Source organism: Saccostrea cucullata, unplaced genomic scaffold, assembly GCF_032062105.1.
Source record: "Saccostrea cucullata isolate Sc308-1 unplaced genomic scaffold, CSIRO_AGI_Scuc_v1 ctg207, whole genome shotgun sequence".
Classification (NCBI taxonomy): domain Eukaryota; kingdom Metazoa; phylum Mollusca; class Bivalvia; order Ostreida; family Ostreidae; genus Saccostrea; species Saccostrea cuccullata.
In genome coordinates this window covers 70624-95000 of record NW_026931392.1, presented here as the reverse complement: position 1 = coordinate 95000, position 24377 = coordinate 70624, and the positions used below count along the sequence as shown (strand labels likewise).

General features: G+C 35.0%; 1 protein-coding gene across 9 annotated transcripts in view; it reads right to left on the bottom strand.

The window, feature by feature from the left end:
* The window catches only part of LOC134232492 (myosin-9-like), a 59266-nt gene that overhangs the window by 21752 nt on the left and 13137 nt on the right, over positions 1–24377 (bottom strand). For 6 of the 9 annotated variants that reach the window (XM_062714456.1, XM_062714453.1, XM_062714454.1 and 3 more), the window contains 3 exons: positions 17757–17879; positions 2664–5386; positions 181–306 (listed from right to left, as the gene is read on the bottom strand). In XM_062714456.1, coding sequence (XP_062570440.1) covers positions 181–306; positions 2664–5386; positions 17757–17879 — 2972 coding nt within the window. Of the gene's footprint in view, positions 1–180; positions 307–2663; positions 5387–12362; positions 12488–12764; positions 13146–17756; positions 17880–23118; positions 23581–24377 lie in introns of those variants that run through there. The other 3 variants (XM_062714459.1, XM_062714460.1, XM_062714461.1) reach the window with 3 other exon arrangements.

Genomic DNA, 24377 nt, shown 5'->3' with positions numbered 1-24377 from the left:
TATTGGGATTTGGATTGATACATACTACATTATGTTTTGATAAATTGTGTGTGTGTACAATTTCTTTAGACTCGTCTTAGTGTTACAAAGGAGGCAAGATATGTGTCATGTACAGTATACTGTAGTTTATACTGATACACTTATATGTACTGGAATGTGACCCTATACCCTATCTCCTACCTCTCGGATGGCTTCATTCTCCAGTTTTTCGATTTCTTCTATCTGTTGCTTGAGGAAGGTGATTTTAGATACCAGTTCCACTTTGTTCTTCTTCATACGATCCAGCTGCTGGTATGACTCCGAATCCTGAAGAAAAGACAGAATATGTATAAGGAAAAACTCTGCCATCTCTATACCATTACAATGGCTTTCTCTTGAAATCATATTATACTAGGGAGAACTTGAAGATTAGACTTATCATACTGTATGTTTTCACCTGTCCAAAAAAATCATATCTTTGATAAAGTATCACCAAAATGTTCAGCCCATTCTCCCCCCCCCCCACCTACACCCCACTCCCTCTCCCAACACTGAAGACTTTCATTTTGGATATATACTGGGTACTACGTTTCCAGCATAATATTTACATGAAATGTATCGAAAACATATGAGATAAACCTTAGATACTCCAGAAAATAACATTAACCTTTCTCTGAGAAAAGAGGAATGTTATAAAAGAAGGAATAGAGCATAATGTTTATAAAACAGTCCACTTCTTGACAACCATGTAAAATTGATGTCTTTATCTGCAGTGTTGACTTCCGAATCAGTGAGAATTATACAGGTTTCACCCCCGATTCTGTCCCTGATCTATAATTATCACCACTCACCTTGACTCTTTATCACCTTACCTGTTTACCTGTCCTAACATACACAGCGTGTCAAGATAACCCCTCTTCCCATCTTATAATTGTCATTCCATAACTGATGGAATTTACAAAGGTAATTTTTTTTACCTGAATAATACTGATAACTTGGTAGTGTCTCCCTATGGCACACCTGTAAATTCTTACAGGTGTATTTTTAAAGCTGACTTCAGTTCAGATTACCGGCATTGAGTGAATCTTCCAAAGAAATTCAAAAAGAAAAGAATCTATCAGACCTTAGATAATCTACAACTTATTTGTCATTGGTTTCATTTCCACCCACACTTTTGCACGGTATGAACAAAGAAACTGAAAAATGGTGCACATTTGTAAGACATTATAATTGCCTTTCAGTCACAAAGAAAGAAAATGAAATGCAAAAAAGAAGATAAATGAAAATGGTGGAAGTGTATACCTGTATACCTGTACATGACACCTGGGGTCAGTCAGCAATAATCAGCTGAGATCTATAAATCTCTTACCTGAATCTGTCTGCTACCTGAGACTGGGTGGACCCTCGGATAAATACCTATAATCACTGACTTAGATTGTCTATACTGATAAACTCCAAATATAGTCTAGTCTAACAAGTCTAAATCGGTCACCAAACTGTGAGGGAATTACAAGTCTCAATATGTTTGTCAACAGAACTACTGTATATAATATATCCAGGTTCTTAATTTCTTCATGTGACTTAGGACTGTAATTAAAATAAGATTTGATAACGCAGGAAATATTACCATTAGAAGTTGATAACCCAGTAGGATAATGGACACTTAAATTCTCATTTTGTGACAAAAAATATGAAATTTATGAATAAAACTTCAATGGGTAATGAATCTACAAGGAAATATATTTTTCCCTAAAAAAACATATCTCATTTACCAAAAAAAAGTAATTGTAACTGGAGGAATTTATTTCCTCAAAATATTGTATTTCAACGAACTGATTTAATGATTTTTTTCCAGCATATGACCTTATTATTCCATAATTGAAAGCAAATATCTGAGTTATATACCTGCATGTTGGATATATCCATGAACACAAACATAGGCTTGTTACATAACAAATGATCACCTCCTAGCCATAGTCCCAATCCTTACAGCTATCAGTTCATCAGAATTTTAAACGGATATTTAAAAAAATCTCAAAATGATAGAGGATCCTTCAAAACGCCTTTGTAGTTTAAATGTTCCCCATAGAAGGCTAAAAACCAGCTATCAGCCCTTCCATCTTAGAGTAAATAAACGTCGCATGTTTTCACAGTCATCTATTGTTGTCTTTATGGTAGCTTTCCAAAAATTCTAGGCACTTATAAAACCACCAAGATCCACAATGACTGTAACATCCTCTTCCTTTTTTTAGTTGGTAAAAACTAATGGCTTAATAATTCTTTCAGAAAGTGACAAAAGTTGAGAAGTTTTTTCCTGTACATGTTATGATAATGAAGAGACCCCAGGTCAGAAAACTGACAAACAACCTACTTATTATTCCAAGAAAGAAGAATGACATTCCACAGTAGGTATTTAAACGGACTTATCATTTTAGTTTGTGACACAGAAAAAAAAACTTTGCAGTGCAAGGTCATCAATCTTTTACAGGTGTGTTGTTCTGTCTCCTATATCTTACACATCTCCAGAGACAGTGTTTATTTTCAAAGAACTAGGTCTGACACATAGATAAAATGCAACTATTTGTCATCTCTTTCTACAATTTTCCACTATTTTATACTTTAATTCATGCCATACCTTATTTTAATTCCGAATTAGAGTTATTCCCCTTGTTTTATCAACTTACCCTGTTGTGTCCGGAGCTCCTCCGACTAGATGAATCTCCTGACCTTCGGTGACCCCTGACTGACCCTTTGACCTCTCCCTCACTGCTGTTGGACACCAGACTCTCCAAATCATCTGACTTTCTCCCCCCTCCAGAACCAGAGGAATTCCTTGACCTTGGTAATCCATTCACAACTGAACTATCACCATCAAAGAAAGACTGCAGTTTCATTCCATGTTTTAATTCCACTTTAAAATTTGGGAAAGGCTTTGGTGACCTAGCTGGTATGTTTTCATAAATTCCTTTTTTCTGATCCAGCACATTGGAACTAGTATCACTGCTGGAATCTGAAGACTTTCCTGACACACCATTCTGAGGTAAAGAAAATGTTTCACTTTTATTAGAGTCTTTGGTATTGTAAAATCCATTTTCAACTTTTCTCCTTTGCGATTCAAGCCAGCTGACATGTACAGAGTCTTGGTCTTCTTTACTCTTTGACACAGCAGTAGGACTTTTACTCTCAATGTCTATATTAACCACCTTGACATTTCCTTCCTCTCTTCGGACCTGATATGAATTTGTGTTTTCGTTCCCCTTCTCCCCAGAATCCTCAACAAGCATCAGCTTACGTGTGAGTTTGGGACTCCTGCTCCCCATCGCAGGACGGAAACTTGGGGTGGGAGGATCATCTGGGCTCAAGTTATCTTTGTCCTTGACCTCAGATGACCCAGGGCCAGTTCTGCGAACTTGAAACTCCTGTAATTGTCCTGGACGGCGTTTGATTGTACCCGTGTCCTCTGAATTGCTCGCAGATTCTTCCTCGGAATTAGAAGAGTTGGAACTTGCTCTTTGCATCTGGAAGCCGAATTCTTTGTGTGTGTTGCTGGGAGATGAAATCATGGTTAATGATCCATTGGTTTTTATTTTAGTCATGGAACTTCTAAATTCAGACTTTTCTTTTCTATCTAATGAATGAACTTCAATACTAAAATCCTGGAAACTGGGTAAATGATTTGGTCGATGTGTAGGTGATGCCAAACTCTCACTGTTAAATTCATCGTCTTTTAATTTGAATGCTAAATTGACACCTGTTTTTCCACCTTTACTTTCACTTTCAGTTTGAACAGCAGGTTTGACAGAAACTTCTAAAGTTTGTTCCAAAGGTTTTTTCACACTTTGTGTATTCTTTCCATGAAGTGAAGGCACATCTCCATTCACTAATTTGGGAGGTTCTATAATCATATCAGCACTATCGTAATCCGAGTCTTTTCTCTCTCGAGGGTACCTTGGACTTTCTGTGGACTGTCTAGGACTTCCCTTTGATTCTCGGGGACTTTCATCTTTGAAGTTGACACTTTTTGGTGTACTGGTAATCTGTCCCTTCACAGACCTTGAATGATGTCCATCTGTTTTTATGATAGGACTGACAATTTTATTTCCTGTCGGTGTTTTGGATGGTGTGACATCCTGGTATGAAATCAGTGGACTCTCACACTTCCCAGAATCAGAATGTAACCTCTGATGTTGATCATACTGTTCCATCTTTTCCACTGAAAAACCATCAAAAACATAGGAATCCCCAGCTTTTGGAGTCTTTGGAGATTTGGGTTTTGGATGAACAGGAGGGGCCTCCTTATGGTGTGGAGAACCAGAAAACTTTGGAATATTATTGTCCAGGAATTGTTGCATGTTTGGAGTAATTTTTGTGTCTGCTGTAATTGTTGTTTGTTGTTTCACTGTTGTCTTCACTTTCAGATGAACCTCTGAAATCTGTTTGTCATATTCCGCACACATACTGAGAATTTCCTCAAGTCGCTGTTTTTCTTGCCTTTCTGCTTGTTGCTCTTTCTTACGTTCTGCCACCATTTCACGATGTTTTATAGACAAATCCTGTTGGCTAGCAGTCAGTTCATTAAAATCAAAGTCCATTCCTTCGAACGTATTTCTCTTACTCGAGGAGTTACTGCTTCCAGCACTATCATAAGCTGTAGCCAGCAGATCTCCATTCATTATGCTCTCTGCAAGTTTCTCGGCATCAGTCTCTAAAGAGACTTTGGAGTTGAACACTTTGGGGGACAGTACAGTTATGATGGGTTTCTTTTGTTCAGTGGAATTCTGGGAAGAGAGAGTCACAAAGCTGGTTCTAGGTGAGGATTTGCCGGAGTCGGAGTTCCAGCTGAGTGTGCCTCCCCCTGCACTACTTACACTAGTCAGTGAACTGGAGCTAGAACTCCCCGTGCTGGTCACTCTCTCTGTTGTCTGCATTGTTTGCACAGTTCCAGCTTTCATGAGAATGTCTGCAGACACACGAGTGGTAGCAGTTTCTTTGGTGAATAGTTTTTCTCCTGCATACGGATAACCTGACTTTGGCACAAACTGTTTCCCTTCTAGGGGTGAGGACACATGCCCTCTATTCATTTCCACAGGAGACACAGGTTCCATGACGTGACCTACATGGTTATGTTCCGAGATCACTTGTCCATAAGACCTGTACGATCCATCTGGAGAGAAACTTTTGTTCACAGGAGATTTCACAGTGGGGGAGCCCTTGCCGCGCGAGATCATCTCAAATTTACACACTTTGTTCAGGAATTCCTCATCCTCTTGCTGGTTGCTGTATGACCCTTGCGGTGACCTTGATGATGACCCCTTGCGACTTTTGTCAGATCCTGATGAGGATCGCTTTTGGACAGTATTTCCAGCGTCTGATATCATTTTGAGGTACTCAGGATTTTCCTCCAATTCTACAAAACATAAAATTTTAAAATAAATTTGAAGTTCATGTTCAGAAATTTCAATAACAATACAAACTTTTATTACAAACTCCTACATGAAATTTGAATGCATGAAAAAATTCCTCCCCAGTGGTATGATAATTTTTTTGTCACCTTTTAGTATTCACACATCCATGTTTCCGTAGTAATTAGGTAAGGAATGTGTGAAGGAGACACATGCAAAATAGGAAAAGATTAATGACACTTCTAGGACTTAATCAGAAACTACGAGACCAGAAAATTTGCTCCGTTAGGCCATAGTTCATACATATATCCTCGTGGTACCCTTTACTCCAAAGTTCCGAAATCAAATACTCTTGATTTATCACCCATTAAGGTACAATGCCTGTAAATGCGCTTTTTCCTCAATTACCTCCATTTAGACCAAATAACTCACTCACTCAGAAATAGAAGAACTAAAATATCACAGTGCTTAAATTTCCATGCTGGAAAAGACCAAATCCAATTTTTTCTTCAAATAGAAAAAAATAATGTTCTCACCATGATTACACAATTGATCGGACAAATAACATCAGCCACAAAAAAAGAGTCCAAAGCTTGATAATGGCCTTTTTTCAGGGATTATAAATTGATTTCCTCCTCAGCTAAATGCGTCAATGAATTAAAGACAAGTGGCCTTCAATGAATTGCCACCATGTAACCTGTGGACATAAATTGGTCATTTGGGTCGCATTACCTGTTGTGATTGACAGGTGAAATAATTAGGAACTGTCAGGTATATTGACTTACTGCACACCTGGGATTCAATCACAGCCCCCCAAATCACTGTCAGGTTTACAGCTCTATTTCTTACCCTGACAACTATTGCATGGTTCTAGTACATCTATCGTCTACAAGGGTCCTAACATGCATTGCTAAGTGAAAGACATGTCAATCAGCTGTTTCAGATACACACTTGTAATTCCATTAGATCTGTGCTATATGACAAGGGAGACAACTTTATATCCCAGCCTTTTCTTTGATCTATCCCAGGTTTCAAAGCTAGTGTACTGATTGTGAATACTTTTCTAACAAATAAATGTATGTAAGGAGTAGCTAGGGCATTCATCCCAGAAATGGAATTGTTTCAATCACTGAATTTTAATCCTGAATAAGTTGCATTCTATTTTTATATTTAGAAAATCAGTATTAATGATTCATGTACAGTTAAGGATGAACAAATTTGCCATTTAATTTGGAAAATATTATCTAAAAAATTACAAAAGCCTTATATCTGTATTTCTACCTCCTGGGTTAATATCCTGCTTTGTACACAAAGTATTCCCACAGTGACTCATATTAAACATTTAATTCTTACAGCTAAATGTAATTTTAATAGCCAACATTCAGTTTTCATTTCTTCAAAATTTCAAAAGGTCTGCACTACTAAGATGGAAGAAGACCAAAATAGCCCATTAACCAAATAATTTTTCCCTTTTAAAATTAATACTTACATATTAAATAAAAAAAAATATTATAGAAAAAATTGAAGTATTTTGTTTTTCTATACTTCAATATAAGGAAAAATAAAACCATGTAACAGTTACTGCAAGTTCCAAATTCTGGAAAAAGTATTGATAAAAAATAAATTGATTGGGCAGGCATTGCCCATACAGTTGAACTTTGGTATCTCAAATACTGATATCTCGATTACCATAAATATGTCAAAGTTATTTGGGAGTCCATACCAATTATCTTAAATATTTTACCCTTAATAACTTGAATCTTAAGAAATATGATTTTTTTTTTCTGTCCAATCAAGTTTGTGATAATGAGGGTTGACTGTATATTATTTGTAATGTATATTATTTGTTCAAATACAAGAAATAAATAAATAGGCAAAAAACTTTTAATCTGCAAAGAACAATTTAAGTTTTTTCATGCATGGTTTTCTTGAGAAAATTATATTAATTAACCATTCCATCTCATGTCATGGTCTTTGAAGTGTACGTGTCCTGCTGTAATGTTCAAACACGACATTAGCGTAATGACAACTCCTACGTATGTGTTCAATGCTACTTAACATTGTTTTTAATTTACTTCACTAGTAAACACAAGGAAACACTTTGATACAATGAAAAAATATAAAACCTAAAAACAGCTGACCAATAAATGTAGGGGTGACAAATTACTCAATCAAGAAGTAACATTTCACAACTAACTTTCATTTACAAAAAAAAAACAAACATTGCAATTGACCTATCAGTGGAATAAGTATCTGTGCATGTACATCAATTAAGGTCCATTTAGATGTGAATTCCTTTAAATTGTTTTTACGTTTATTTTATATAACTTCATGATTTTCAAGAAATCTTTTAAAGGTAGAAAATTTTCCCTAATCCAACAAATAAGTGAGAAATATCACAATATACTGTAAGTTTTCATTCAACACAATTTTCAAACATTATTCTTATTTAAGACAGAGAGAGGGATATAGCTAAAGAATTTTCAGATTTCAGTGGAATTGGATGATGCAGTTCCACCAAAAAAGAATATTTAGCACAGGAAGTAATGACAAATACCACCAGGAACATGTGAAACCTCCCTCTAAGGCTGGGTTTCAGCACTTTGTTTTGCCCATAAAAAGCGACTTTAAATGTCATCAAAGAGGATATTGTGCTACAGTAACAAAGCCTACAGTAATTATCTGGCTAAGGTTTGTGTAAGATATGATAGTGATGGAACCAGAAGTCACTGATCGTGTCAACATGGGGCGGGGATTTACCAGGGGAATGCAGGACCACAGACACAATCCCACACACAGCTAAACAGATAGAATTGTTCCTCACCGTGTGAGGGTGACTTGCAAAAATTCTCTAACATAAAGAATCTATAGAGGCTCAACCTCTGTACTGAAATTTTGTTATACAATTAGAATTTTTTTATCTCACATCTCCTAAAATTTATAGACATAAATGTAATATTGAAATAAAAATTAATGTCTGCAACTCTGCATTCCTTCCACACAAATGAATACTCAGTCAGTCAGTGTATGTTGGACAAGATAAATATATGTACTAGGCTACTCTTAAGAATGGAAATTGCAACTGAATAGCTTTAAAAAGGGCATCAATTTTTTTTTTTTTTACAATCCATTTCAAATAAAAAAATATTTAGTCTGAAATGTAATAAAACAAAGCTAGCGTCCTTACCTCCTGGCATGTCTAATGTTGTACAAATTCACGACAAAGCTAACAGCTTAAAGAAGTCCACACAAGAGCCAGTCTTGTGTTATCTCGTTAAAAAATCGGGTTTTAAGTGAAACTTGATCAAAAGCAGAAAATTCGCATGTCAGGTACAGACTTTACAGTCCAAGTGTAGATCTTAACTCACAATTCACACCTGTTTGTGAAAGCCATATATTTCAGATTGCAAAGAAAAGGTCTAAAAAAAATTCAAATGACTGAGAAACTCAAATTCAACAATTTCCGGTATCTGGATAGTGTTTGCTAAACAAACAATCTTTTATCCCTTTCTAAAAGGAAAAAAAAATCCATCCATTTAAATTCAACATTAGAACTTTGCAGAAAAATCCTTTGGAAATATCATTATATATAAAACTTGTTCTGTCGCCAATAAAATTTACATCAATAAATGTGAATGTCAAAATCTTCATGAAAAAAATTACACCATGGGATGCAGTGATATAGAAATTCATTTAAACAAATCAAATTCAAAACGAATTATCATTTATTTGTTGGGTAAATACATACACATTTAAAATGTGTTATCATTTCTAAATTTAACTGCAGAGAAGAAATTCAAATAATTCACTTACCTAATGCTCAATACAACTCAAGCCAAAATCTTGTTTGCTTAAATCTAGAATGTGGGCAATTCATTAGATTGGTAAAGAACTTAAAATGTTCTCTTTGACATGTATATGGTTGAGAGAAATTTCGAATTGATAAAGGGGGGTCCAAATTCCAAAATCCTGCTGCCAGTTAACATATCCAGACAGATATACAGACCCGCGTTTTTGCCGTTTAAATTTCTCTCCCAAATTGTGCCATAATATTATCTTGACAAAACAAATATCATAAGAGTTGTTGTATAACATACTCCAGACCAGAAACAACACAGTTACCCTTCATTTAACACAATGACAAAACCAAGCCCTGAACCATTGAAAAAGAGATTGTCAGAATCTAAATCTTTATTCTTTCAGGAGCTGTGTAGGAAAATATTCACACATTAGAGAATTAATGAATATTTCCTTTGAAAATTCACCTACAAAGATTACTTAATTATACTTAGAAAAATTGCCTGAAACTAAATTATTAATCTGCTGGTAATGTTCATATAGAAAGTCTCAAGTTTATGCGGTAAAAGATTAATTTTCATTGAATGTACATAGTATAAAACCGCATTTCTATAATGTGCATGAATAAAATGCTTATAAACTTTTACAAACTGTACATCTTTCAAGGCTTATATTCTTCACAAAAAGCAAATATATTTACAAGAGTTATAGTTCTTGAAATTGTTTTTTTATGACCACCGATTGTAAATAACCTCTGCTTATATCTGCTGTCCCTGAATTTTAAAAAGAGATAAAGACTAAGAAATTAACTAGAGCTATTATATTGTCAGTTCTTGACACTCAATCGGGAGGTACGAACCCTAGAACACATTAAGTAGTTGTTTAAATGGTTTAGTTTGTGAATCCTTTTAAGAACCAAACAACAGACATTGTTCTTGGGCAATAACAGTAAATTATCCCCAATCAATGTTATCTGTCCATCACTGTACTACATAACCTAATCCTCATGGTCCTCAAACTTTTGCCAAATTAAGTATTTATAAAAACCAACCTACTGCCTCCTAATTTTCTATCTGGTAGTAAAATGATTAAACAAGATTAAAGGCATGAGTTGACAGTCTAAACAAAAAGAATCACAAAGGGGTGATCACTCCTAAGTCAATACAAGACCATGCCTGTCTCAGCCCTAAAGAAAACAAAAATATACTACCAGACAGTCTAATGTTTCACTGCCTAAAGTACAAGGAATTACTCTAATCCAATCACGCTAATAGAATTAATATAACGATCGCTATAACTTTCACAAATAGAGCTTTCTATTACCTGCCATTACGAGGGTAACTCAGCCCAATGAACGTAAACCAATATTGCCTTAACGGATCTTGTAGGGAACTTACTTCATTTTCGTACATAGATTTGTTGCCAGAACATTTAGGAATCAATTTCTTCCAATTTAATCACAAATAGGTCTAAAATATAGACCAAATTTCAAATGTCAAAATTATTAAGGATATGTTTCTTCTATATTGTCAACAAGAGGGGCTTATTTTCTTTGATGTACCTGAGGTTGGGATGAGGTGTAAAGACGATACCTAATATAATTTCTGATTGGAGGTCCTTCCCACCTATTTGTGGATTTTAAGGCAATGGCCCTATTGAATCAAGCTGCTGCTAATCTAGGAACATGCCAGAACTGCTTGGCATAGCCAGTCCAAGTGAAAGGCCCTAAGTGGAAACACTCCATATGACAATTGTCCACCCTCTTTTCATGTGTACCCACTCATGTTTCAACAAAAATCTTATCTATGTGTTCTCTTGTCATTCTGGTATCCAACCAAAGATTTTCAAAAGAAATTCAGCAGCAGATCTAAACAAAGTTCTTAACTCATTTTTCACCACTGTGTCACTGGGCCAGAGAAAGGGAGACTTTCCCCTCCAATAGTTTTTTCTTATCAGTCATCTGCCTTTAATAATAGGATCAGATCTAGGTTCTCAATACGTTCAGAATGCCTTTGAAGTCATGAGAACCGAGTGAATATAAAGTCGTAATCTAATACATCTTTCTCTGATTTACCTTAGAATCCAGGTAGATACCTGATGACAATACAAGCACCTGTGATTTCCTGCCATTGTGCATCATAAAATACTCACGTTTTAAATCAACGATGCACTAGTTAGTCTGAGTTCCACAGAATATCATAAAATAATTGATCAAGTAAGATTTTAAGGTTAAAATCAATTATGAATATTATAAATTTGACTTTCGTCTTTAAGAGTAATCCACAAAACTTATAAAGATTACAGAATCAATATCACAGAGCTATTAATCATACACATCTTAGAATGCCTTGAACCACAACTATTCAATAATTAATATTTTCTATAATGTAAGGTAAAATTAACTTTCATAAAATTTATAAACTGAAGCTTACAAATGTTTTCCAGTATCTAACATAATATATCCTCTACACAAATATACATGTTTATACAGGTATTTGGTGATATGTGGGTTGAAATGATTATGACACAACCATAGATTGTAAAAACATTAAATTTTTAAAACATTGCTGGTATGTGTCACGTTAAATTCAAATGCATTAACTCTGGATTTTAGTGTCGTCTACTTGTCTACCAATGGTCGGTCACGTCCCCAAATCGTCTGATAAATTCACAGTTAACTTTCTAACACACAGTGAGAAATATAAGACAAAAATTTTTTTAAATTGAAACCAGGACAAAACACAAAAGCAAATATTAGGACACCTAACTTTTGAAGTTGACCTGAATACCTATTTAGGTCGCCTGCAGGTGCCTGCGCTCATTACGACAGAGTAACAATCTTGTAAAACAAAACAAAATCAAAGCTGATAACATATCTACTTACAAAGATTCAATCACACACCAGATACAACGTTTTGTTCCAATCCAATGATTTTCTAACATTGCAGGCCCACAGGAGCATATCATTAAAGATAAACCAATACAAAATCAATGTTTTTAGGCTACTATCATCACATTTCACCTAATTCCAGTGTGGCACAATCTTATAAAAGTCTTAATTAACACATAAAATAGGGACTCCCACTGCTCCATTGAATCATACAATGAAATGGTCAATGCTTTCATTCAAGCCACTAACCCTAGTCCTCGCTGGGGACTCTTTACCAGGTAAGATATACCCACCCATAAATCTTTGGCCTTTTGTTGTGGTCGTGTGAAGGCCTGAGCATTAATTCTCTTCGTAATAATGACCCTGGACACATTATATCCAACAGACAAATTAAAATCGGTCCCCTTCTCTCACATCAGTGATACAATGACATTCAGTTTTTGTCAAACGCTTACCATAGCTTGACAACTAATACGGGCCGTGTGACAGGCCCCTCAGATAAAAGTCCTGTACGCAATCAAATACTTCTTTATTTTTAAACAGTATCTGCCTTATTTTTTGTTTTTTTTTTACCCTTAGATTTTTGGAATTTTGGGCCTAAAATTTATGTTAGATAATCCCCTTAAAGTGTTTTTCTGGAATTGAGCCCAGTGTTAATTCAGCGCTATCACCTGGGTTAGACTCGTTAGACCCACCTGTGCTTTCCATCCAGGTGTAAGATCACTAACTACCATCACAGAGTGACAAAACTCACGTCAAAGTCATCGCCATTGCACAAACATGATTGTTCGCTTAGTACCATCCTCGTACACACTAACATATATATCCCTGGGCCATAGAAAATCACAATAGCCGTGACGATCCTCTTCTTCATACAACTTAGTATTAAAGGTAGAGCAGAACTTCATTCATTCTTCACTGTATGTTTTGATCCTCTGCGACCTTTAATTCAAGGGGTTCCAAAGGGGAGTTGATTGAAAGCTAATTCCTCTCCACATGAAAATCAGGCCCTACTGTCTGGGATGTAATTCTGACTGCATATTGTCCAGAAACATCTACCACTGCTCATCCGAATAAATGGCTCTTAAAACCCAGGTCTATCAAGGCACTCAGTTATCACAGATGTATGTGCATATTTAATCAGTTTACATATATTTATCTGGTATACTTGCCAATATGCAAACCAGTTTTTCCAGTGCAAAATAAACCCTCAATCAAAACCATTTCCAGGTCATGAAAAACTTTTTCTAAGCTTTTATAAATACATGCAATGACATATTTTTTTAAAATCCTTCATTCATAATAACTGTTTACAGTACGCAGTGTTAGAGATGTTTTTAATTCAGGATCTTGGCCTAGTTGAAATATTTAGTTTAGCACATTCCTAGCCTTAAAATATCATGAATACCTAAGTTTGTAAAATACACAGGCATTATTTTTAAAGCAAATAATTATCTATCCAAGCAGTAAGCAAACATTCAGCTTTCTGAACAAGTTCTAATGAAAATATTTAGAAGTTGCCTGGCATTTGTTGACAGACTGCAGCAGACTAATGATGGGACCAATCACCTGCTATCTGACAGGTGACTACAAATCAAGCTCCTTCTACTGCAGTAAGCTTGGAAATGATATACTTCTCTATAGCATAAAAATCATCCTACATCAATTTTATTGGATGTAAAGTGACATGGAACAGGCGCGGATCCAGGATTTGAAGTTAGGGGGGGCGCCAATAGTAGGCAAGGGGTCTGATGTAAAGTGACATGGAAAGTAAGAATTCCCTTCAACTCAAGAGTTAAAATCTCAGTAAGTTATGAGTAGAAGACAACAAAATACTTAATTTCAAAAGGATGACAGAAAAGATGACAGCTAGGGAATGGAATTCTTGTGTGAAGCAACCAAATAAATGACAATACAAAGTAAAATAAGCTACAAACAGAAAGAGAGAAAATTAAGAAGACAACTTCCTTGCACACCGTAACCTGCTAGATGCCAATAAGAATCAATGTTGGCATTTTATAAATTTGTTATTTATGACAATCCGACACTCCTGACTCGGTAGAAACCTGCTCCGTGCTAGACCAATGGGATTCACTGAACATGTCAACTCACAGTGTGTCAAGTTCTCAAGTATTTGCCCAGGAATTAACAAGGATTCCAGCTAGACATTACAGCTTGCGCAATTCAAAATTTGATATTCTGTAAAGCCGACTCCAGAGTTCCAGGGTTTAACAATCCATAAATGAGCAAGACTGATCTCTACAAAGATATCATGCTGAGCTTCTCAATGAAATTTTTTGTAAACTTATGAAATTCTCTTCATGTTCTTTCCATTCCCTTTCAAGATCCTTATGTTAAAAAATCAGCAAATCAACAGCTACAATATCATAAATCCTCTCCACTATGGATGCTAAAATGGCTAGTTTTACTTTTTTAAACTTGCAAGAAGTTATGACAATAAAAACTGGTCATAGAAACCTAAAAACTGAAGCGAAAATTCCAGTTTACCGGTAAACCATACATATACTTCCCAAATTATATCACCCGAAATTATATCACTCTCACCTTGGAAGAACTTGTCAAACAAGAATTTTCTTCTTAGAAACCCCCACTTGGTGGTAGAGTAATCCCATACCATATTGTTACTCCAAGGTTTAATTTAACCCAGCAGCTTCTCAAACTTAACCCGACAATCCAAAATATTAAAGAGGACAATCTGCCTTCAAACTTACAAGAGAATTCAGCACAAAGGTGCCTAATAATGTAACATCTTGAGCAGAAGCTACTGATAAGTAACAAGGTTGTTGGAAATAATTTGATTAAGAAAAATTTTTCGGTATCCAAATATTAAAAGAGAGAAATCCTTGTGAGTTTTTGCTACTGAAAATTACAGAAGCATAATCTTCTGTTTTTGTAAGATGTCAAAGGCTTTGAACTGTTAATTACGGAATGAAGTACAAACATATGAATGCAAGAAAGCCATATTGCAAAAGATGAAACAATAAATATTTAGAAAGGATGATACATACAGACTATTAGAAATAATGGCTTTACTTACGTTGGTGGAGATTAACATATTTATCATTGTTTATAATAAGAAAGACCACAAACTAGTTTGCCTTTTGGCCATTAATGACTCAGTCATGAAAAATTGATGTCTCACACAGTAAGCACTACAATTCATTAATCCTTGTATACTGTATATATCAATTAAAATACATTCAATGAGGCCTCTCTTTATTTATCATAAGAGATAAATATCAGATAACTTTTTTTCAATAATTACAATGTACAAGACGTAATGAAAGGGAGATAACTCCTACATCATTGATCATTTTCAGGCCAACCTCAGGTCACTGAGACCCATAATTCACCACTGACATTAAGCCTGGCCAGTTAATTATACTTAATTATGGCTACACAGCCAGCCTCCTTCACCTAGTTAGTCCGTAGTGTGATTAGCCAGATGTCTGACCCCAGACCTGAGGTAACACCTTGATGATCCATCTGTCACAGAGACCACCCTCTGAATACAGCTAGATCTCATCTATAATCCATCACCCCACCAGACAGGGCATCAGATAAGCTGTATTATACCACTTAGATAAGCCTCATCAATAAAGCTCAACTAATTCACTGGGCAATACTGGGCTAATGTTATCAAGATTAGGCAATTATTATCTCAAGAAAACTGTCTTCAGGAAATACATGTATAATGACATTTTACAAAGTTGCATGAAAAATTGAGAAGTTATAATGATGTAAGGCTGCCTAAACTTACTTCAAAGCAACTGTGGACAGATACTGAGGAGCTTTCTTCCCTGTTAGCCATAAACCTTCAGTAAATTAACCACTGCTCCAGGGAACTGGGCTTGCATGCTGGTTGTATTTAGGAAGGTGCAAAAACTGAGCTGCAGTGCTCTGGGTGATAGTTAGATTTTCAGAGGGGGGCACTTGCTACCACTAACCAGCTCCGAGACAGACATTATCAAATAGTAATTAACCTCCTCACCTCATCTAAAGGGGCCTGAAAGACAAAACTGATTAGAGAAAACACCAGGAGATCAGACACTACCTTATAACACATACAGAAGGATTATCTACCTGACAAGATGTGTGTGGATGAATCATCAACATCCTAGATATGCACCCACCGAAACAATTATAAAATATGAGCCCCATGATAATGCCCATGACAAATTTTTCCTTTTCAAGTAGCAAATTTATTCATCGTTATTTCTGGATTTATTGCTTTCAACCCAAACCAAATTTTCCTGAAGCATTTAAAGACTCATAAAAACTGATATCAAATGACCATTAAAAGTACATGCCCACATTGCTCAGCATATGTATTAACATGAAGTGCAGTCTGGACAAACAGATTTCCAATTTTCTCAGTACTCAATAGTTCTTCTCAAGTTGTATAAGCATTTCCAACATCATCAACATTTCTTCAGATATACATAAGTTAAATATACTCACAATTTTATGACATATCTACACTGTATAAACCTTAATCGCCCTACAGAGTTTATGTATATCAGGGCCCTGCATGGATCTCTCTCTCCATAACACGTAACACAAGAGAGCAAAGGAGCCAGATTAAGGCCTATAATTAAATCAGAAAATGAAGTACCCCTTCTAAAATTATCAGCCGCAGAAGCTAAACTAAGAGCATGGACATGCCGTAATTACGGCTCAAGTTTATTCAGTTCGCCAGAGATAAAACCGATTCCATCCTATTTTTTTCTGTTTACAAGATTTGAATTTTTATTCTTTTTATAAATGTGAAGAAATAGATGCATATTTCTCAAGTTTAAAGTCATGTTTTACTTGTCATGGTTACTGCATTGGTAGACAACAACATGCATTCTGATAAAACTTGCCTTCTGATAAAGAGTTAATTTATTATACATCACTTTGATATCACTCTGTAGGTAGAAGAACTCTTTCAGATACAAACTGCATGCATCAGAAACTTTATCATGTCTGCATTAAATGGCATCCATTATTTAATAGCTTTATGCTTACTAGATATCAACTATTACATAACTTTCCAATGTCTGACAATGATGCATCATCCTCCCTTACTAAACATCTGATCCACAGAGCTGATCCACAAAAAATAACCCTGAGTCTTAAGATTGAGCAGCAGAAAGCAGTTTATTGGAGGAAAACTCATGGCAAGTCTCCAAAGGACAAATACGCTGCCATCAATGAAAATGTCCCAAAGCCTTTAGAACATCTGAGACAATAAAGTAATTCTATTTACATCATCAACATCATCCTCCTCTGATTAAATTGATACATGTATCATGTTTGTTGAAATAGGTTACTGTAAGTTCTATATTCCCATATTCATTCATATGCTGTAATTTGATTAAACTAGTGTCCTTTACCAAAGTTTCATTTGGAAATTTAAAATAAGTACATGGCTACTGTTGAACTTCAATATCTCGAACACTGATTTCTTGAATACCATGTTGACTTCTGGATAATGAGGTTTGAATGTATATACAAACTTATTTTAAGTTTCATTTGAAAATCAGTAAATGACAGTAGTTGAAGATTGAGTCTCTCAAAAAGTCTTGAAAAGTACGAAGAAAATGAGTTAATTTTGACATCTCTATAAAACAGCGGTATCATTTTGGACTGTGATATTCTACCAGGCTTTGTGCAAAACCTACCCTGAAGGAAAGCCAGAGGGGCACAGGAGATTCTGCAGTTTGGCATGGCTTCTTTGATCTTCTTGGCCTCCTTGGGGTGGTTAAATCGGAAGTAGTTAGATCTACCCAGACATAGCATACAACCTACAAAAAATAAATCTATACTTAATGCTACATATTGGGATCTTTTCCTTCTTTACTGATATTCTTAATATTAAAAATAACTGGTTCATTATTCACCTCCATTATACAGTTATTGGCAGGGTCAGGGCAACATACATCTTGTTGCAACCAAGAATGAAACTGCCTTCCTGCAGAAGTTAAGCTGTTGGCAAACCATTTGGTTCAATGCATATTGGTCAACAAAACACATTTTTGCCAAAGAACATGCACAGTCAATGAATGTTTTGTTATACCTTTTACTTGTTATTTTGATGTACCTTGTGCTGGCTTCCATGTTTGAAATAATTTTAAATAAGAACAAAGCTGATCCCACTTCGACGTAAAAAGCATCATAGCAGTCCAGTATCTCAAATTGTGTCCAATATCACACTCAGCAGTCCAAAATTCATTTTTCTGGACTGCTCAGTAAAAGATTGGACTCTTAGACTTATAAAGTTAGATAGATGTAGGAAAAATTTTTTCAAGATGTATATTTTATTTATGAATTTCCCTACATTTGCCCTATTGGTCATGTTTACCGTACACTGAAAACCTATTTACTTAAAATCAGTTCCTATACTTTAAACTTTTCTGATGGTGCTTTGTAAAACCTTTAAACCATGTTCTTCACAGCATGTTCAGAGGGAAGGCATGAAGCTTTTTTTTTAGGAACCTCACATCAGAAATGATTCAGATTTTAAAGTGAGAAAAAAAAGTTCTCAAGTACAACCCAATTGCAGAATGATTGGTTTAAAGTGTAAAGATTGATTTTTATGTGAGAGTAATTTGGCACACTTTGGGGAGTTGGGAGGAATATTTTATGAGGAAGATGTGGAGAATGGACAGCTATCTCACACCTTCCTATTCCTGTAATCTTTAACACTCTCATGTAATTAAAACTCAGCAATCCTCCAATAGATCTCAGATTCAAGCAATTCATTCATCACCCCCAAGACTACATGAATTCTTTGCACATTTTTATCGAGTAAAAAACTATACAAGATCAAATCAAACAGTGTTTTCTTTAAAGAAACTGTTAGGAATGCACATGTACATCATCTAACCCCTGTACACTTTGTACTTCAAACATGTGTACAGTGTACATAGAAACTCCATATATATCATACAGACGTTGGTGCACCAGAAAATTAATTGGCCTGTGACAGCAATTATCTATTATAAAGAAATTACTCTCATTCTCTGATGCTTACAGTGGGCAAAATAAACAAGCTTCCAGCCAATACACACTCCAGTGATAGATAACACATAGATAATATTTGTACATGTAGCACAGCTTTCTTCCTTTCTCTTTTCCATTCTTACAGGTACAGTGTAACCAAGCTTTGGACTACAGCCTGCAACCATGCAGCAACATCTTTCAAATTTTAATATGATAAATCTCATTAGAGAAACTTTTATTAAACTACAACAAGCATAACAAGCCTTATTTTGACTGCAAGGGCAAAAAAAAAAAAAATTCACATTTCATTATTTACATCAGTAATTTTGCCACAACTGAAACCAGAGGTTTTCAGAAACAAACATTTCTTCTTAAAGCCTGGATATAATAGTTCAAGACCTCACAGCCATAAATGTCTGCTCTAAGCTTTATAACAAACCCTCAGAGAAAAGGAATAGGCAACACAACTGATGTAGGTGGCACGTGCGGACAATTACCAAATTACAGGCACAAGTTTTTTTAAACAAATGTGCATCATCTGCCCCAGGAGCAGTCGTTTTCAATTATCGGAACAAGTTGCCTGTCTTTAAAGGAGGCATGGCTTCATTTGCCTGGATTCCCATCATAATGGGCAGCACACTTTGTGTTTTCTCAAAAGGAGCCTGCCGCCTGTGTTTTTTGATGCTTGATCAACTTGTCGTTCCTTTTATGATGAGGGAAGACAAACGCTGCTCATCAATTTTACTGTGCTTGTTCCTCTGCTCCCACACTTCAGTCGTTAATGCTACAATTATTCCAGCTCTATAACTACTTATCTCTTTTGACCTTCATATAAAACAATCTGACCTTGAAATTTTGTTTAAAAGTATTAACATGAGAGGTCCTCAGAATTAGTGCACCTTTATTCTGCTGTAATGTATATAACATACACCCCTGTTCTGAATGACTCTGTGTGAGTAATAATAACAATGAATACACCAAAATGATTTCACAACTACACAGTGCAATAATGAACAGAAACTGATTCATAGGAAAATCTACATTTAATATATGTTTTGACTAACGTACCTAATTCTGTAACTTGTATAGAATTTAAAAATGTAAAATCGATAATGACTATTTAAGGACGGGGATGCTTTAAATTTTACAAGCATATGTCCTCCCACCCCAACCCTCTTCTTTAGAAAGGCTTAGACCCCCTGGCAATATTGAGTTATTGGTATATATAGTAAATAGACATGATATCCACAATTGATATTCTTAGTTCCAGAATATAAGAGAAAGACTTCATATATAGCTTAACTTAGTTCATAATTCATTTGAAAAATAAAATAACACAGGTTCAATTTGAAGTCCAGCCATACATTTTCTTCACGGTTACAGATTACTGTTAAGGTGCAGCTGACCACCCCTGGACTTGCAGATGAAAGTCCTTCCAGACACAAATTATAACTTGGGTTGTGTCTATGGGGGGAAAGATGATTTCTAAAGGAGGGAAGAATGTAATGGATGGGGCCGTGGATATCAGCCTCAGTAGCTCAGTTGGTAGAAGACCTGACTAGTGATCCAGGGGTTCTGAGTTCGATTCCAGGTCTGGCCATACATTTTCTCCTTTCAAGAAGTTTTAATCACTTTAACCGAGAAGTTACTGATAAATCTGAATATGCTAGTATATAAGACTAATAGGAATACCAGGTCTTTAAAATCCAGATTCCTATACAAACCAGAAAAACGGTATTTGTAAAAGTGGATCATTTACAACTGGGATTTTGCCAAAGAGATTGACTTAAACTGGACAAAGAATTGAAACAAACTTTTGAAAGACCATGGCCTTATTTGGAAAATTGGACAAGGTCACTACTAACCTGATTTACTTATATGAACACAGTACGGAGAATAGCAGACTAAGTTAAAGATATGTATGCCGTGTTAAACAGTATTTTTGCAAATTACACCAACAAAAATTTCTGGAGTATGATAAGCTACCAAAAATGAAGCATTCTTGCAAATTCGACGAAATTTTATTCAGTATTAACAAAGTACTGGTCAGGAAAAGAACACGATATTCTCATGCATATTAATAAAGGACTGACGTTTATCCTGGATCTGCGCATGTGCGCAGGAAACTTATCGCGAGAATCATCAGGTCGAGGAAAATATTTTTTGTGACGTCTGTTCATTGAGGGACACAAATAGACCAATCAGCTCAATGAGTTGCATTTAATACATTTATGGGTTACTACATAAAATACTACATGTGTTTTTCAAAAAGGCTAGTTTATAAAATCGCTCTCAGGAAGACTTATCTGCTTATGTACATTATTATCTACTAATCCCATGCTCATATATGCATACAAATGATTAACAATGATGAAATTCAAGTTTTCCACCCATTGTACAGGTCCGTTTGTATATAACATTCCCCGTGCTGTACTGCTAGTGGACATTTGTCGTTGGGTAGCATAATAACAATGGAGTGCATTATGCCAAAAATAATTTATGTCAAGTACAATGTATGGAAAGTAATTTAAACTGCTATGTTTACACCCTAATGGAATATCGTCAATTATCCCTTTATGGTTTTTTAATATGAACTACATGACATATATAGATGAAACTTACATACAAAAAATCTTGCCGTAAAATATAGTTGGGCTAATTAAATAAAATTGGTGAAGGAATTCCATTTTAAAAACTATTCCAGTTTGAGGGCACAACCAACCATTAAGAAAAATTAATTCAGGTAAGTAGCATCGTTTTTTTTTTATATAGTGGGTAGACATGAACAGTTACAATAAAATCAACTAGTTCCAAAATCTGACAAGTAAAATAGACTTCCAATATCTTTCACTACTAAATTTTATTTATTCACTACAATTTACTGCCAAATTTCACAGGTTCAATTAGCCGGAGCCAATGCTGATAACCTACTTGCAAGATTTTTTATATTATTTTAAAGGGGTCAGAAATACTGTGGTTCATATGTAAAGAATATAATTATATTGTTTAGTAGTATTCTTGTTTTGGCATTGTGTATATTGTGCAGATTAATACATGATATTCTGTGGAATATATACTTTTTGTTGTTTTGAACTATTAAGAAATGCAGAATCGAATAGATCTAATAACCATTTTGATTGATCAAATTACTAGTATATCATTTGTTTGTTTTCGTTATTTCATTTTGGAGCAACATGGTTTCCACACTTCTTTATTCATAGTCGTTTTAATTCACTTTAACCGAAAATGTTATTGAAAATACAACTGCACGTGATTATTCCTAGTATATAAAGCAACCAATACCAGGTGCTCTCAATATTGACAATCCCTAACTCACGTGTTTGTACAAAAACGTAGAAAATCACGCTTTTCGTAAAAGTGGATATTGTTTGCTGTAAACATGCGAGACAACGTGATCATGAATATTTCATAAGAGGCGGTTTTTTAACTGGAGAGAAGAATTTTTTACCAAATAATATTTCATAACTTTTAAAAGTGATGGAGTGGAATTGTCTTATTTGCAGGAAATATAACTTATATAACTTGATGAGACACCACATATATTTATTACTTTTAAAATAAAACACAATACGGCATATATAGCTTTAAGTGAAAACATACTACGGACTGTAATTTCCATAATTTCACACAATAACCTTTATATTTGAGCTAAAATCTTTGTTCAAAGTCATTTCATATCCTCTATCAATTGACACTGGGTCATGGGTGAAATGTGGCACATAAGATAAAGAAAATATACTAGCAGTTATAAAGTCAGACTATTGATCAGTACATGTGCCTTTTAGACCTGGACCCCTCTGGTATTCATAACTGACTGCCTTTTACAAAAAATATTTCTTCCCACTTTTTATAATCACAGATTCTCATTACAGACCAAAATAGATAGAATATGTATAAATTACACACTAGCTCCTCAGCCACATTAATTTGAAAACAATTTTGTGCTCAATTAAAAATCTCAGATACATGTACTTCTCCAAAAGAAATAATGGTGGAATTATCACGAACAGTATATATTACCTGTTTTAGAGGATAAGGTTTTCTTGGACTTCTTTTTCTCCATGGGATTTTAAACTGAAATTTCTCTCAATCCTTCTTTTAACAAAGTATTTCCCTGATTTCTCAATTAAAAACTAAAACAATTTCACTCTTCCATTTGCATCAGATAATGTTTATACCCAACGCAATATGTGGATTGTCATCACAAAACATCCAAGATAAGACTATTGGGAGATCGAACAGATCAGCTCTCCCCATTATTCAGCTAACACACACATTCTTATTCTCTCGCAGAGTTCCATGGCCAAAAAACACATCTTCCACGAAAAAAAATCAGTACAGATCTCAAAAATTATGAAAACACAATTTTTGAGACTCTTATCGAAAGTTTATGAAACATGATGAAACAGAAAGAAAAACGAAAAACATGAAGATGCACGACAAAGATGGAGGAAAGCATGCATGGTTACTCCACCCCGAGCCCAGACATATGGCGTTCAGCACATCTTATGTCATATACCATCTGACAGGGAGTGCATTCTATCTATCTTATTGTTATTATCAATATAACATAAGTCATGCAGCTTAAAAGTCATCCATCAACTGCTTATAGCTGTTCTCAAATCTGCACACAACATTAGAAGAATTTAACCCACTGCTAATATCAATAAACACAGAGATTAAAATATCTGAAGATTCTACCCTGAAATATTTCTACTTATCAGGAAAGAACTCTAACAATCTTTTCATGCCTTTATTTCAAAGACACCTAAAGACACAGCAAACTGTTTGCTTCTTTCAACATCTTTTTAAGACAGAAATCAAAACCTGATTCAACAGTCTTCCCTGAGAAATTCCATCTGGAGAAAATCCTCTGGACTCCTAAAAACCAGAAAACCAAGTTTTATGATCAGTAGCCATGAAAAGAGAGTTATCTACCCTGTTCAATTGGTCAGAGATAACCCGTGAAATGGACAAATTCTCTCCTGGTTTATTTAGTGATTAGAATGTCTTTATTGCTGATAAAGTGTGAAAGATGAGCATTACAACAGAAGTATCTGTTCCTGAGTAATTAACCCATTCCAATCTTATACTGACCTAACAAAATTATTTATCATTTATGATTTAGATTGGGCCAATATTGTAGTAATGTGCCTTCTAGTGTAGCTGAGGTGGATTGAAAAAAATTCAAAAGAAAATTTCAATCCAATGTTTTTTCGGCCGTCTACGTCGAATTGTACCTGCCCATTTCATTGTATATCACTGAATGTTTAGTTGTG